Below are 15278 nucleotides of genomic sequence, written 5' to 3'. Positions count from 1 at the left end.
GGAAAAATAAATATATATATTCTAATGGATATCCTTGGAAGATAGGCCTGTTAATATATAATTTTCAAAATTTGCTTTAATAACATGCCATAGAATTATTCTTCAGGCAAAAAACCTAAGTAAAATATCTAAGAACATTTGCTTTGGCTAATAAATCGAAGCAAATTTCTGCTGAATCCTTTTGAAGAACATAATAAAGATACATGATTAACAATAGCAATAAGTATAATTATTCCTTGAAAGCTGGCCTTAAATCATTTAATACCAAATCATGTTTACACATACATAGTCAAGTTAGTATGGTGATTATTATCTACAGCAAAAAAGGTACAGTTAGAGGTATGGCCCTCTAGAATTCTGACAGAAGTATCCTAATATTCTTTGGGGTCAAGTGAAATTTCTCAGAGGAAACTGCCAAATGACTTTCTTCTAGAAGCATGGAATCTCTGCCCCTCTATCCCTTGGTTAAATGTTTTAATCTGCTTAGCGATCACTATTAGTTCCTTACTGTATCAACAGTTTAAGCAGTTCAGACAATGTGACTTAGAACTTATACCTTCATTTTTATGGGGCTCATCAAACAGGGAAAAAAATCTGAACAACTTCAATTTACTTAAAGTAACATTACTCACTAGAACATTTTCTCCATAAATAATATTCTCTTTGAAATCAAAAGATCTTCCTTCTTCAAAGGAGCAAATAAGGTAACTCAGGCTTTCTAAGTTCTAAATACAATTCAAATACAATGACCATTTACAGTTTATGATTCAATTCTTCAATTCATCTATGGGATGGGATTAATAGTGGCCTGACTTTTGAATATTACCCATCTTTAACATCCTTAAACTATTTTTTGACTTCAATCCATTCTTCTAAATTTTTATTAAAATTTCCATTGTAATGTCACAATTTCCTGTTTGAGCCTTTCCTCTACCATGAAGTATCACCTCCCAAAAAGAACCTGAGATATGACCTGACTTGACATACCTTTGTAGTGTTAAACCTTCAACATGTAAGAATTCATTTACTCTATTACCACAATACCAGAAATTCTCCAATGACAAGAAAATAAAACTGGTAAAAATGGGACAAAGGTGAGTTATGATTTATAGAGAATATAGAGCTGAACATTAATGTAGCCTGGAACAGCCATAAAGACACTGACGGTACTGGGAATGTTTCCAAAAAATAAAAAGATCATTCTACTTCTAAGCTAGCTTTTCTATTCATGTGATCTCAATTTGCTCAACAGATAACAAGCAGAAAGGAACTAAATGACTCATTTTTACCACAGTTTTTCTCAGATCTCTGCTTGCCTCTATTAAGGTTTGGCAAGGCCAGATGTGGTGGCTCGTGCCTGTAATCCCAGCACTTTGGGAGGCCAAGGTGGGTGGATCACCGAGGTTAGGAGTTCAAGAGCAGCCTGGCCAACATGGTGAAACACCATCTCTACTAAAAATACAAAAATTAGCCGGGCGTGGTGGCATGCGCCTGTAATCCCAGCTACTACGGAGGCTGAGGAAGGAGAATTGTTTGAACCCAGGAGGCAGAGGCTGCAGTGAGCCGAGATCACACCATTGCACTCCAGCCTGGGCGACAGAGTAAGACTCCATCTCAAAAAAAAAAAAGAAAAGAAGGTTTAGCTAGTACTGTGAAACTGACTATTCAGAAGCTGAAAACTCTCAGTAAGAACAGATATTAATACATTTCAAAAAATTTATTAATATATAGCACATATTATAATGTAAAAATATATTTATATAGTATACATAATGATATAAAGAGCAAAAGAGCAGCAGAGTATAATCCCGTATGTTTAGAGACAAGTATGCATACACACACGTGCGCACACACACAAACATATATGGATAGTTAATTCTCACCATTTGCAGTGGTTCTATAAAGTCACCATGAACACTCAATTAGTGAATACTAAAACACTGCTCCTAGGGGAAACACGGAGTCAGGTTCCTGAGAGCCTCATTAATCAATCAAAACATATATGTGTGTTTTTGTTTAAAGACATCTTATTTAATACATATTGCTGATTCCTTATCATTGAACTCACAGCTTAGCACTATAACTCATTCCTAAATGAGTTTATCTAACACACATATTTTCTCTGTAAGGTAAGCCACAGCCTTCCTGTGTTTAGAAACAATAAATAGCGCTTCAGCGCTACACTTGGGGACCACTTTAAGCAGTAAAATCTTAACAAAAAGCTTCAAAATGCAAAAAAAAAAAAAAATGGTATTAAGTAGACCACAAAGAGGATACTTGTTTACACTATGAGAGCTGAAATAAGAAGACAGAGTGTTGCCTTGTTTGACTTCAGCTGGGAACAAGGGTGTCTGGTGACTCAAATTTTCACTGCTCTGTGCATGTCCCTGAATGACCACGAAAGCACTGCAACTATTAATTTTGAAGTTACAAATAAGTTTTAGTGAGTAGATGAATTCTCATGTATAGAATGCACAAATAATGAGGAGTGACTATATATATTTACACACATAGAAAAGAAATTGGGAACGTATAAATCAGAATCATCTGAGAATGGTGAGACTTTCAGTGATTTGTATTTGCCTATTTGCTATTCTGTATATTCTTATTTTTTTCTGCAATAAGACACTAACTACTTGTATAATTTTTTAAAAGATAAAGAAAACAAAAAGGAGGAGGCACAAACTTTTTTTTAGAATAAAAAAAGGTGGCAAACGCCACTCCAAATGCACCCAATCTCATGTGATCTTGGAAGAATTGGAACACCCAGAACTGCCAGTTACTCGCTGTGTGATTAATTTTGAACATGAACTTCTTCCTGTGTTAAATGAAAGGGTTAAATCAGGTGATCATCAAAGTCTCTGTTAGAGCTACCAATGTGCAATTCCAGACTGGAAGACACAGGACAATATGACTGGTTAGCCGGAGGAATTTTAGATAACCAGAGAAGAGAAGTGAGGCATGCATTTTAGTGAAATGGATGGTGTGGATAATAGATGCAGAAATAAGGATGGTGTCTATGGGGATAACGAGGGAAGCTGTAAGTTCGAGGAAATAAGTTAGACAGGTAGACAAGATTAGAGAGAACACAGAGAGCCAGGCAGAAGAGTCTGGACTTAATTCAACAGGCGAAGGAAGGAAGCCACTAAAGTAGCATTAGTTAAGAAATGATGATGAATTATTTTAGAAGATGGAAGGATGGGCAGGGCAAGCACTGAGGGCTCTGAGTTTAAGATATTTCTTTAAATTACCATTAGTCCAGAGTAGTTAATGAAGACCAATACAAGGATAGCAATTATGGAGGTGGAGAACAGACAGCACATTTATAGATATTTCAAATTTAAGAAGTTGGGCTGGGCGCAGTGGCTCACACCTGTAATCCCAGCACTTTGGGAAGCCAAGGCGGGCGGATCATGAGGTCAGGAGTTTGAGACCAGCCTGACCAACATGGTGAAACCCCATCTTTACTAAAAATACAAAAATTAGCTGGGCGTGGTGGCATGTGCCTGTAATCGCTTGGACCTGGGAGGCAGAGGTTGCAAGGAGCCAAGATCGCACCATTGCACTCAAGCCTAGGCAATAAGAGCAAAACTCCATCTCAAAAAAAACCAAAAACAAACAAAAAAAAAACAAACAAGTTATATGACTTAGTATTGACTGGATTTAGAAAATAAAGGCATAGGAAGTCATAGAGCTTCAAGGTTTCTAGCTTATGAGATGGGAAGAAAACATGAGAGAGAACTGAATAAAGTAGGACTGAAGAACTCTTTTGGGAAGGAGATAATGAGTAACACCTAAATGAGAGACATCAAACGGAGATGTCCCTCAGGAAGGCAGCAATTTAAGAATGGAGCATATGTGAGAAATCAAGGCCAGAGATGTGGCTTTGGGAGTAAGAGCAACAAAATATATCCAGAAAAATGGATAAGTTCCAGGTAAGTTAGAAATAGTAGCATGAAGATTTTATTCTTGATGATATAATATGTAAGTGTTTATAAAAAAGCTGATGTTGATTACTTCATCATACATACCTTATTTATTTCTTGTGTTAAAGCCTGAACTGAATATATGTTTAGACTTCCATTTTCCATAATAGATGCAATGTACCGTCCATGTGGGCTAATTGCTGATGAGCTAATTCCTTCATCAAGGCTCCCAATCTCAAAGAGAAGTTTACAAGTCTGTATATTGATAAATCTCATAATACCATCTTGACTTAGTACTCCAAGCACCTAAGAGAGAAAAAATACAAATTCCTAAAAATATGTGATAGTCAATGTCTGGAAGTCATACTATATACACGTCTTTACATGTATGCAATGTTTATGTACGTGTGTGTATATGTGTGTGTGTGTGTGTGTGTATAAATATATATATTTTGAGGGAGACACCCAGAGGAAATTCTATTCTCAGAGAGACATTATATGTTTTATTATTATTATTATTATTATTATTATTATTGTTTTGAGACGGAGTTTTATTCTTGTTGCCCAGGCTGGAGTGCAGTGGCGTGATCTTCACTCACTGCGACCTCTGCCTCCTGGGTTCAAGCAATTCTCCAGCCTCACCCTGCCGAGTAGCTGGGATTACAGGCGTGTGTCACCACGCCTGGCTAATTTTTGTATTTTTAGTAGGGATGGCGTTTCACCATGTTAGCCAGGCCGCTCTCGAACTCCTGATGTCAGGTGATCTGCCTGCCTTGGCCTCCCAAAGTGCTGGGATTACAGGCATGAGCCACCGCACCTGGCCTGGTATTATATGTTTTAAAATCACAACTTATGGCTCGTGTTGATTATGCCCTGGCTCTAATCAGAATCAGCAGGGAACCTATCATGGTAGACTATGGAAAGGTACCCTAAGAATCTTCCCTTCCCACAGGCAGATCATGCCCACTGACGACATATACAGGGGACAGAGAGGATTAGACAATGATATAATTTGAATGTGTCTATCCAACGCAAATATTGGAAACTTGCTCAATGCAACAGTGTTGGCAGATAGGGCCTAATGAGAGGTGATTAGGGCATGAGGGCTCTGCCCTCATGAAAAGATTAATGCTGTTATTGTGGGAGTGGGTTTGGTATAAAAGGATGAGTTTGGCTCCCTCTTGTCCCCTCCCATTCCTCCCTCCCTTTCTCACCTATATGAGGCCTTCTACTATATTATGACAGAGAACAAAGGCCTTCAAAAGATGCCAACTTCTAGATCTTGGACTTCCCAGCCTCCAGAACTGTGAGAAATAAACTTATATTGTTTATAAATTACCCAGTCTGTGGTATTCCAATACAGCAGCACAAAACAGACTAAGACAGACAGTTCCTAACTTTTGCCTCCACACTGGCTATCAGAAACAAGGAGTGTGGAGGGTTTGCCTTCCTGTACTCTTTCCATAGCTAATCAAAGCTAACATCAGCCCTGCTGCCCCCACGCAAACCTGTCACTCCCACTGAGGCTCCCCACTGTCTGCCTGTTTTCAGCAAATATTTTAAGTAACATTTGGAGAATGGAGAGTTTGTGAGTTGCAAGGGTAGTAGAGGGGTAGAAGGGAAGCTAGTCTTTTAAGGGGAGAGAAAAGTTTAAATTTTAACTCATAATTTCAAAAATTAAAAACATGTAATAAAGGCCAGGCACGGTGGCTCACACCTGTAATCCCAGCACTTCGGGAGGCAGACACGGGTGGATCACGAGGTCAGGAGATCAAGACCATCCTGGCTAACACAGTGAAACCCCGTCTCTACTAAAAAATACAAAAAATTAGCCGGGTGTGGTGGCGGGCGCCTGTAGTCCCAGCTACTCGGGAGGCTGAGGCAGGAGAATGGCGTGAACCCAGGAGGCGGAGCTCGCAGTGAGCCGAGATCGTGCCACTGCTCTCCAGCCTGGGTGACAGAGTGAGGCTCCATCTCAAAACCAAAAACCAAAAACCAAAACAAAACAAAAAAAACATGTAATAAAAAAGTTTAAGCAAAAAACCCCCATGCTGCCTTGTCTAAGTGTGGGTTCTCTTCCCAGTGGCAGTGGCTGGTAAGTGATGCCACCATGTGATTGCTTGAAATGCTGATGTCACTTAGGTCATACAAAAGACGGTAAAAGGCAGTTTGGAGGTGACACTCTATAAAGTTCTCCTGTTGGTTGGCTTGTAGGAAACAAAGCCCCTCATCTGCAGTTGATGCAACTCCTCTGGAAGTCAACTGGAAGATCTACCCAAATTACAGATGCACATAACCCTTATGCCACTATTTTGACTCTGGGACTTAATCCTACAAAGAGGATGTGTGAAATGACTCTTGCGAAATGTCATTCAGTGAGCATTATTTGTAACAGAAAATGACTAAAAATAGGTTAACTGCCAATAGAAGACTGGTTTAAAAAATAAACTGCAACACTATGCAGTTGTGAAAAAGAAGTTCTGCACTGATACAGAACAATTTCCGATTTAAGAATAAAAGGTAGACTGGGCACAGTGGCTCACACCTATAATCCCAGCACTTTGGGAGGCTGAGGCGGGTGGATCACTTGAGGTCAGGAGTTTGAGACCAGCCTGGCCAATATGGTGAAACCCTGTCTCTACTAAACATACAAAAATTAGCTGGGCATGGTGGTTCATGCCTGTAGTCCCAGCTTCTTGGGAGGCTGAGGCAGGAGAATCACTTGAGCCTGGGAGGCGGAGGTTGCAGTGAGCCGAGATTGCACCACTGCACTCCAGCCTGGGAGACAGAGCTAGACTCCACCTCAAAACAACAACAAAAATGGAAGAATAGAAGGTGCAAGGCTGTATAAAATAATGGGAAAAACATAACACTATATATAATAACAGTGGATATGGGGGGAGGTGAACAACTAGACAAATGGTAGAAAGGCATGGCAGACTTCCTACTGTATGCTGTTTTATGTTTTCAACCATGTGAATATATTACCTAATCAAAAACGTAAGTAAAATGGACATGATATATACATACATGCATATGTATGTATGTATATAGAAAGTTGGATAGTGATAAGTGACTTTGAGATTATGCTATAAAATATAAGTGCTATGTAAAAAACCCACAATCAGGTCATTAAACAAATGTTTGGTAAACTGGTGCCTTAGCACAATAGGTAAAAAAATATATACTATAAACCTGAGCTATCCATGCAAGTATTTGAACTAATACAAATTAAATAAAATTAAAAAATAAGGTCCTCATTAACATTGGCCACATTTCAAGTGCTTGGTAATCACATGGGACTAGTGTGACCATACTGGATAGCATAGCCACAGCACATTTCTGTCATCATAGAAAGTTATTAGATATATGTAAAACATATATCTAATCTGTTAAAATACAAGATCCATGACAGTCTATTTGGAATAAGAAAGTTAAGGTTTGACAGAACTCAACTCTTAAAAAGGAATAAGCGAAGGGGGATGGGCAAAGAAGCCCTTTGTAAACTAAGGAAAGATACCAATAAAAACATGTCTCACAGGAGTGAGCAACCAGTTAGGGTAAATAAAATAACAACACAATGAAAACATTTTAGTTCTAGTCCAATCTTTAATCCTTACAATTAACAGGAATGTTGACGAGTCAATGTTTCTTGTTGTTAGTGTTATAATCTGTAAAATGGGGAGAATATCTTTCCTGCCTATGCCAAAGAAGTAAGGATCAAATGAAAGATAGCATGCTAAAGCACACCGCAAACCAGAAAGTACAATATAAATTTACAGTATGTTGATTTTATAAAAAGAGCAAATTGTCAATAGTATAAAGAATACAAGATTTTGAAATTTTTTTCAATTCTAGACTCTTCACAAAAATAACATATTTGTAATTTCAAACTCTTGTAACGGCCACGGTGTAAGTTAAATAAATAAGAGCTAATATAGTTCAGAGATGGATGTGTTCTTTCTCAAAAAGTACAGTGCCCTACATTTATGTCACTAACCTGATTAGAACCAGCATCAAAACTATCAGGAAGAAATTCTAGATGGCGAATGGCTCGAACTTTAGTGGGCATTTGGATAATTCTAAAGAGCTGCCTAGCTTCCAAGCACCACAAATGAAGATGATTTGACTTGCCTCCAGCAGCCAGGATTCGGCCGTCTCTATATAAACAAAAAAGTGAGAAAGAAAAACGGGTTCAATTGTTTGTAGCAGCACTGTCCAACAGAACTTTCTATGATGACAGAAATGTGCTGTGTCTATGCTATCCAGTATGGTCACACTAGTCCCATGTGATTACCAAGCACTTGAAATGTGGCTAATGTTAATGAGGACCTTATTTTTTAATTTTATTTAATTTGTATTAATTCAAATACTTGCATGGACAGCTCAGGTTTATAGTATATATTTTTTTACCTACTGTGCTAAGGCACCAGTTTACCAAACATTTGTTTAATGACCTGATTGTGGGTTTTTTATATAACACTTATATTTTATAGCATAATCTCAAAGTCACTTATCACTATCCAACTTTCTATATTTCACATACAGCTATATAGAATTGGTGGTACATGGCTATATGAAAAAAACAAAACAGCCCAAACTTTTTTCCTGCTCAAAGAAAGCTACCTTAATAAGGTACAAAAAGAGTAAGTTGTTTTGACTTGCAAGGCCGTTGCTCATTCATTCAACAAGAACTTGTAAAGGACTTATTAATTTTTAAAAAGTGTGATAATACTATGGTTATGTTCAAAGTGTCTGCTATAAGCCAGGTATGGTCTCAGAAGCCAGGGACACAGTCAGTTAAGGCTGCACAAGTCAAGTAATCCTGCTCTTACAGGACTTTCGGTCTAGAGGAGGCAAACAAACAAATAAATGAACTTGATCTCAGCGGGTGATAAGTTCTATATAGAACTATAAAATAAAGTGATGAAAGCTGGGAAAGGAGGAAGATCTGCTACCTGAATGACACAAATAGGCCAGTCATGGGATGATTTGGAGGAAGAATTCTATCCTGATCAGTATTCCAGACTGGCTGGTACAAAAGTGCTGAAAAAGCAGTAAGGTTAGTATATGACGAAAAGTAAGTAAAAGGTCATACTCAAGTGCATTGCCATATGAAAGTACACTGCTATACTCGGATGTGGCTAGAGCAGACTAAGGAAGGAAATGAAATGAAGCGAGGGAGGCCTAGGCCAGATGACAGAAGGCCTCGGGAGAAATGAGGGGTGGGGGGTTGGATTTTACTCTAAGTGGTTAAATAGGAAAGTGACATGATCTGACTTACTGATTTATAAAAACCACTTTATCTGCTGTGCAGAGAATGACTATAGGAAATGAGATTGAAAACAGGGAGAACAAATAAGAAGGCTATTATAGTAGTCTAAAAGAGGCTAAGGTAGCTTGGATTAGGGTAATACCCACAGCAATGAATAAAAACAAATTGACCAATTTGATATATAGTTTGTTTGAGTTGATGGGATTTACCGATGACTTAGAAGAACACGGTGAGAAAAAGAGAGGAATTAACAATTATTTCGTAACTCTTTCCCCTGACTAGAAACAATGATCGGCCCAGTCAAAATGAGAACCCCTAGCATCCAGATTAGGGTCTTGAATTACCATTTCCCAAAAAAGAACCCAGACTCTTTAGAGAAATGGCTAATTCCAAGGTTAGGGCAGGAATTGTACAAGATAAGCTTGGAACATCTTGTCATACCAGAAAGCATGAAAGCTATCACAGGCAACTGGAGTTGTAGTAAAAGGATGCCAAAGCCAGCAAAAACAGGATCCTATTAGTCAAAGATGAGAGAACTGGAACATCTCTAAGAATGACAGCTGCAATGTATTAGAACATGTCAACTACTCTAAGCCTGTAAGTTTACAAAGATTCAAGATAAAAAACTTCATTGGCCACTTTTGAAAGATGACAATAAACCACTTCATTACTTCGAAAACTAGTTTAAGAAAAAAGAAGGGAAAATTAAGCATTTATCCTGTCTTTCCTTTACAACTGTACATCAAATTAACCAAGGGGTTGATGAGAGGAAGTTTCTTTCTATAGAAGGTTATTAACTAATAAGTGAAGAAGAAATGAGAGAATTAGAACAGCAGCATTTTGCTAACTTCTAAGGCAGTACTGGATCTAGGGAATGATCACTAATGGCTACTGACATCACAAAAGAAAACTGTTCTATGTTGTTCCTGACGAAATTACACAAACCACCTATAATGTCTTCTTGTCCTTAAATCAGATCAAGCCTCCAGTTTTTAGAAAATACAGGTATAACCAGTATACAGGAAAAATACAGATAACAGAGGATCATATTAAGCAATACCACATGAAAACAAGAGCAAAATCCAGAATATAGAAAACTCTAGAGGAGAAATGACCAGTTATTTAATGAATAAACTATAAGGAAAAAAAAGACGAATATATGCACAAAATACAATCGGTGAACCTTGTTTTCCTTCTTATTCAAACAAATCAATCATAAAAGCCAGTTATTAGACAAATCAAGGATGTTTGAACAATAACTAGATATATGACAATATTAAGACATTCTTATTAATCTTAAAAAAGTGTGATAATAGGTCGGGCGCAGTGGCTCACGCCTGTAAACCCAGCATTTTGGGAGGCTGAGGCGGGCGGATCACCTGAGGTCAGAAGTTCGAGACCAGCCTGGCCAACATGGTGAAACTCCGTCTCTACTAAAAATACAAAAATTAGCCAGGCGTGGTGGCAGGCACCTGTAATCCCAGCTACTTGGGAGGCTGAGGCAGAAGAATTGCTTGAAGCTGGGAGGCAGAGGTTGCAGTGAGCTGAGATCGTGCCATTGCATTCCAGCCTGGGGGACAAGAATGAGACTTCATCTCAAAAATAAATAAATAAATAAATAAATAAATAAATAAATAAATAAATGTGATAATACCATGGTTATATTTCCAAAAGGGCCCTTATCTTTCAGAGATAAACTGAAATATTTATGGATAAAATGATATGCTTAGGTTCTGCTTCAAACAATGCACTGGAGAAGTAGGTGAAGTTATTGATAAAAATAGAAATGGCCAGGCACGGTGGCTCATGCCTGTAATCCCAGCACTCAGGGAGGCCGAGGTGGGCAGATCACAAGGTCAGGAGTTCGAGACCAGCCTGACTAACACGGTGAAACCCTGTCTCTACTAAAAATAACAAAAATTAGCTGGTGTGGTGGCGCGTGCCTATAATCCCACCTACTCAGGAGGCTGAGGCAGGAGAATCGTGTGAACCCGGGAGACAGAGGTTGCAGTGAGCCGAGATCGTACCACTACACTCCAGCCTGGGCAACATAGCGAGACTCCATTTAAAAAAAAAAAAAAAAAGGGCCATTTGTTGATGATTATTGTAGCTTATGGAAATATTTAGTGGTTCTGATGGAGGAACGGCTGGTATAAATAAAACAACACAAAAAAAAAACAAAAAAAGAAGAAATTCTTAGGGGTTCATGTATTTTTCTATTTTTGTGTATATTTGATATTTTGCAAAATAAAAAAAGTCAGCAGATCATATCTAAATTTGAAGGTAACTTTTTCTAATATGACAAAAAGATACTGAATAAAAACTAAATGAAAATTTGTAATTTTTTACCAGAAATTAAATTTCTTAAATATTCCTAGTGTCTTAAAATGCACATTACCTGGTCACAGCAAACACTTTGTATAATATACTAGAGCTTTCAGGTGGAGCTGGCAATTGATATTTGCAAAAAAGTGTGTCACATTCCCAGGCAAAAATGGAATTATCTTTAAAACAGCTGAGGATGGTATTACTTAATGGTAGAAAGAAAACCTAAGGAGGAATAGAGGAAGTTAGTTTTCACATAAGGTTCACATAGTACTCTTTAAATTTAAAATTATACAAGTAGTCTATTTTTCTTTATTAAAATATTCTTAAGCTGGAGAAAAATACATTTCTAATATATGACAAAGAGTAATACTGATTATTTCATAAATTATCATTAACTAAAAAAAACCCTTCAAACGAAAACTAGGTACACTATAATGACTAGGCAAGTCACAAAATTCTAAACGACAGTTTAAAAAATTTCACCTAATATTATTAAAGAGTTAAATGAAAACAAGATACAATTTTGAGTATCAATTTTACTTTAAAAATAAAGCACATTGGTCAGGTGTGGTGGCTCACCCATGTAATCCCAGCATTTTGGGAGGCTGAAGCGGGCAGATCACTTGAGGACATGAGTTCGAGACCAGCCTGGCCAACATGGTGAAACCCTATCTCTATAAAAAGATACAAAAATTAGGCTGGGCGTGGTGACTCACACCTGTAATCCCAGCACTTTGGGAGGCCAAGGCAGGTGGATCACCTGAGGTCAGGAGTTCAAGACTAGCCTGACCAACAAGGTGAAACCTCATCTCTACTAAAAATACATAAATTACTCAGGCATGGTGGCAGGCATCTGTAGTCCCCACTACTTGGGAGGCTGAGACAGGAGAATTGTTTGAACCCGGGAGGTGGAGGTTGCAGTGAGCCAAGACCCTGCCACTGCACTTTAGCCTGGGCGAAGAAGTGAGCCTTCGTCTCAAAAAAAAAAAAAAAAAAAAAAAAAATTAGCCGGGCGTGTGCCTGTCGTCCCAGCTACTCAGGAGGCTGAGGCAGAAGAATCCCTTGAACCTGGGAGGCAGAGGTTGCAGTAAGTCAAGATTGCACCACTGCATTCCAGCCTGGGTGACAGAGCAAGACTCTGTCTTCAAAAAGAAAGCGCATATATGCATACACAAAATGGGGTGTGTGTATATATATATTACTCCCACAAAATGGGGTGTATGTATATATTACTCCCAGCGGCAGTGTATGACAGTGCCTCTTCCCTATACTTTCACCAACATTTGATATTTTTTAAACATCTATCAGTAGTATTTAATATAGTGTTTATATTAGTATATAGTGTTTATATTAGTATATAGTTCTATATATACTATATATATAGTAAAAAAAGGCACTGTCATACACTGCTGCTGGGAGTAAAAATTAGTTAAAGATACTATACAATATGTGTCAACAGCCTTAAAATATATATCTTCCCAAATTAGTCAGTTTGCTTTTAAAAGTTAGTCCTGGCTTGGCGAAGTGGCTCACACCTGTAATCCATAATCCCAGCACTTTGGGAGCCTGAGGTGGGCGGATCACCTGAGGTCAAGAGTTTGAGACCAGCCTGGCCAACGTGGTGAAACCCCATCTCTACTAAAAATACAAAAATTAGCCAGGTGTGGTGACAGACACCTGTAATCCCAGCTACTTAAGAGGCTGAGGCATGAGAATCACTTGAACCCGGAGGGTGGAGGTTGCAATGAGCTGAGATTGCGCCACTGCACTCCAGCCTGGGCGACAAGAGTGAAACTCCATCTCAAGAAAAAAAAGTCCTTTGGGAATACTGGGAAAAGTGTTTCAAGATAAGTAAGTGTTAAGCCATTTTTTTATAAGAGTAAAAAGGTGCAAATGCATATATAATCCTATCTTATTACAGATTCAGTTCATTTAATGGACAACTGAGAGTGAAACTGATAGCAAAGTTGAAAATGTCATCACTTTATTCTCCTAATTTTCATTTTTCTATCACATAAGCATAAACAATGCTTCCTTTTGTTAATGCAAAATTATTAACGGAAATTAACCAATATTTTCTCACAAAAGTTTCAGTGGCCTCGAATATAATTTTGTGTGTCATCTGTACAACACACACACATACATAATGCACTAGAGAACATACTGGTTAGCAAAAATAATCTACTCAGGATTAATGCCAATAAGACAATAAAAAATACGAACCCAACTACATCAGATACTGACAGATCAGGCAAGGGCCTGATCAAGCTCCTCACTTCTTCCTTGGCTCACTTTGCTAAAGACAATCTGTGGTAGATCTTTTGCTATCAGATTCACTGTTAGGAAGATTTATAATATGAAGGCCTTACAGATTTCTATAATCTATAATGAATACATTAAAACACTGTTTCAAAACTGATGTCAAAAAGTGACTTAAGAAAATTATTATTATAATTAGCAGTCATTTTTCTGGAAAAGTAATAAAGTTTATTCCTACTGGGAAAAGCAGAAGCTTAAAAGTTAATGAGCATCAACTGCTATTTTAGCAGAATAATTGTGATAGATTATTGCCTACATGATTATTCATTACTAGATTTGTGATTTTAATTGCCATATTTTAATGATTATAAAATTGTTCCTAATGAAGCATATCATTATTATTTAGATAGTGTCATCTCTTGAGAAACATAAAAACCTTAGGAAAAACTTCAAAACATTAACAAAGTATACTTTTTGGGGGGTTAGGTTCAAGGACGGAGCTGTAGTTTTTCCTTGTAGGACACAAAAATCCTAAGCTTTCCAATTCAGTTTTAGGAGGTAGATGAACTCTTTTCAAGGTTTATTTTATCTATCTATCTATCTATCTATCTATCTATCTATCTATCTATCTATTATCTATCTATCTATCTATCTATCTATCTATCTATCTATCTATCTATCTATCTATTTATTTATTTTGAGACAGAGTCTTCCCTCTGTCACCCAGGCTGGAGTGCAGTGGCACAATCTTGGCTCACTACAACCTCCCAAACGATCCTCGTGCCTCAGCCTCCCAAGCAGCTGGGACTACGGCACGTGCCAACACGCTCAGCTAATTTTTGGTATATTTTAGTAGAGATGGGGTTTCACTATGTTGGTCAGGCTGGTCTAGAACTCCTGACCTCAAGTGATCCGCCTGCCTTGGCCTCCCAAAGTGCTGGGATTACAGGGGTGAGCCACGGTGCCCAGCCCTTTTTCAAGGTTTAAAGAGTTTAGGATACTAATATTAGCAAGTTAAGGTCAAATGTATTATTTGGCAGAAATTTAGTGAGTGTCCTGGGTACACAGGCTGAATTAAATTCAGCAAAACACTCTTTATTAGATGTTTTGTGGTATCCATCACAAAGCCTTTTCTGATACCTACTGAACCACAGTAATCACAAATCCCGGGGATTCCAAAATCCCTAACTAATGAGCTGAATATCTTACCTCCAAGCATCAAGAAAAGAATAAAAATGTACTAATTTGAAGAGGTATAACTGGTTTACCTGAGAAGCAGCAAGGCTTTAGATAAAGACAGGTTTGAATTCCAACTGCAATTCTCCCTTAAACTATGTGATACTGAACAAATTACTTAATATTTCTGGACAAAGTACTTAATATTTCTGAACTTTGGTTTCCCTTCTTGTAAAACGGGGATAATAATATCCACCCTTTAGGATTAAAGCTTTAAAATATTTAAAATGAAGGTTCATGGAACATACTGAACA

At 37.8% G+C, this 15278-nt stretch overlaps 1 protein-coding gene across 9 annotated transcripts in view; it reads right to left on the bottom strand.

Annotated features, from left to right (window-relative positions):
* The window catches only part of TBC1D31 (TBC1 domain family member 31), an 80222-nt gene that overhangs the window by 49499 nt on the left and 15445 nt on the right, over positions 1–15278 (bottom strand). For all 9 annotated transcript variants that reach the window (XM_032760351.2, XM_032760352.2, XM_032760356.2 and 6 more), the window contains 3 exons: positions 11600–11751; positions 7927–8086; positions 4032–4232 (listed from right to left, as the gene is read on the bottom strand). In XM_032760351.2, coding sequence (XP_032616242.1) covers positions 4032–4232; positions 7927–8086; positions 11600–11751 — 513 coding nt within the window. The remainder of the gene's footprint in view (positions 1–4031; positions 4233–7926; positions 8087–11599; positions 11752–15278) is intronic.

This window comes from Hylobates moloch, unplaced genomic scaffold (assembly GCF_009828535.3).
Source record: "Hylobates moloch isolate HMO894 unplaced genomic scaffold, HMol_V3 SCAFFOLD_9, whole genome shotgun sequence".
NCBI lineage: Eukaryota > Metazoa > Chordata > Mammalia > Primates > Hylobatidae > Hylobates > Hylobates moloch.
This window is presented reverse-complemented; position numbering and strand designations above follow the sequence as displayed.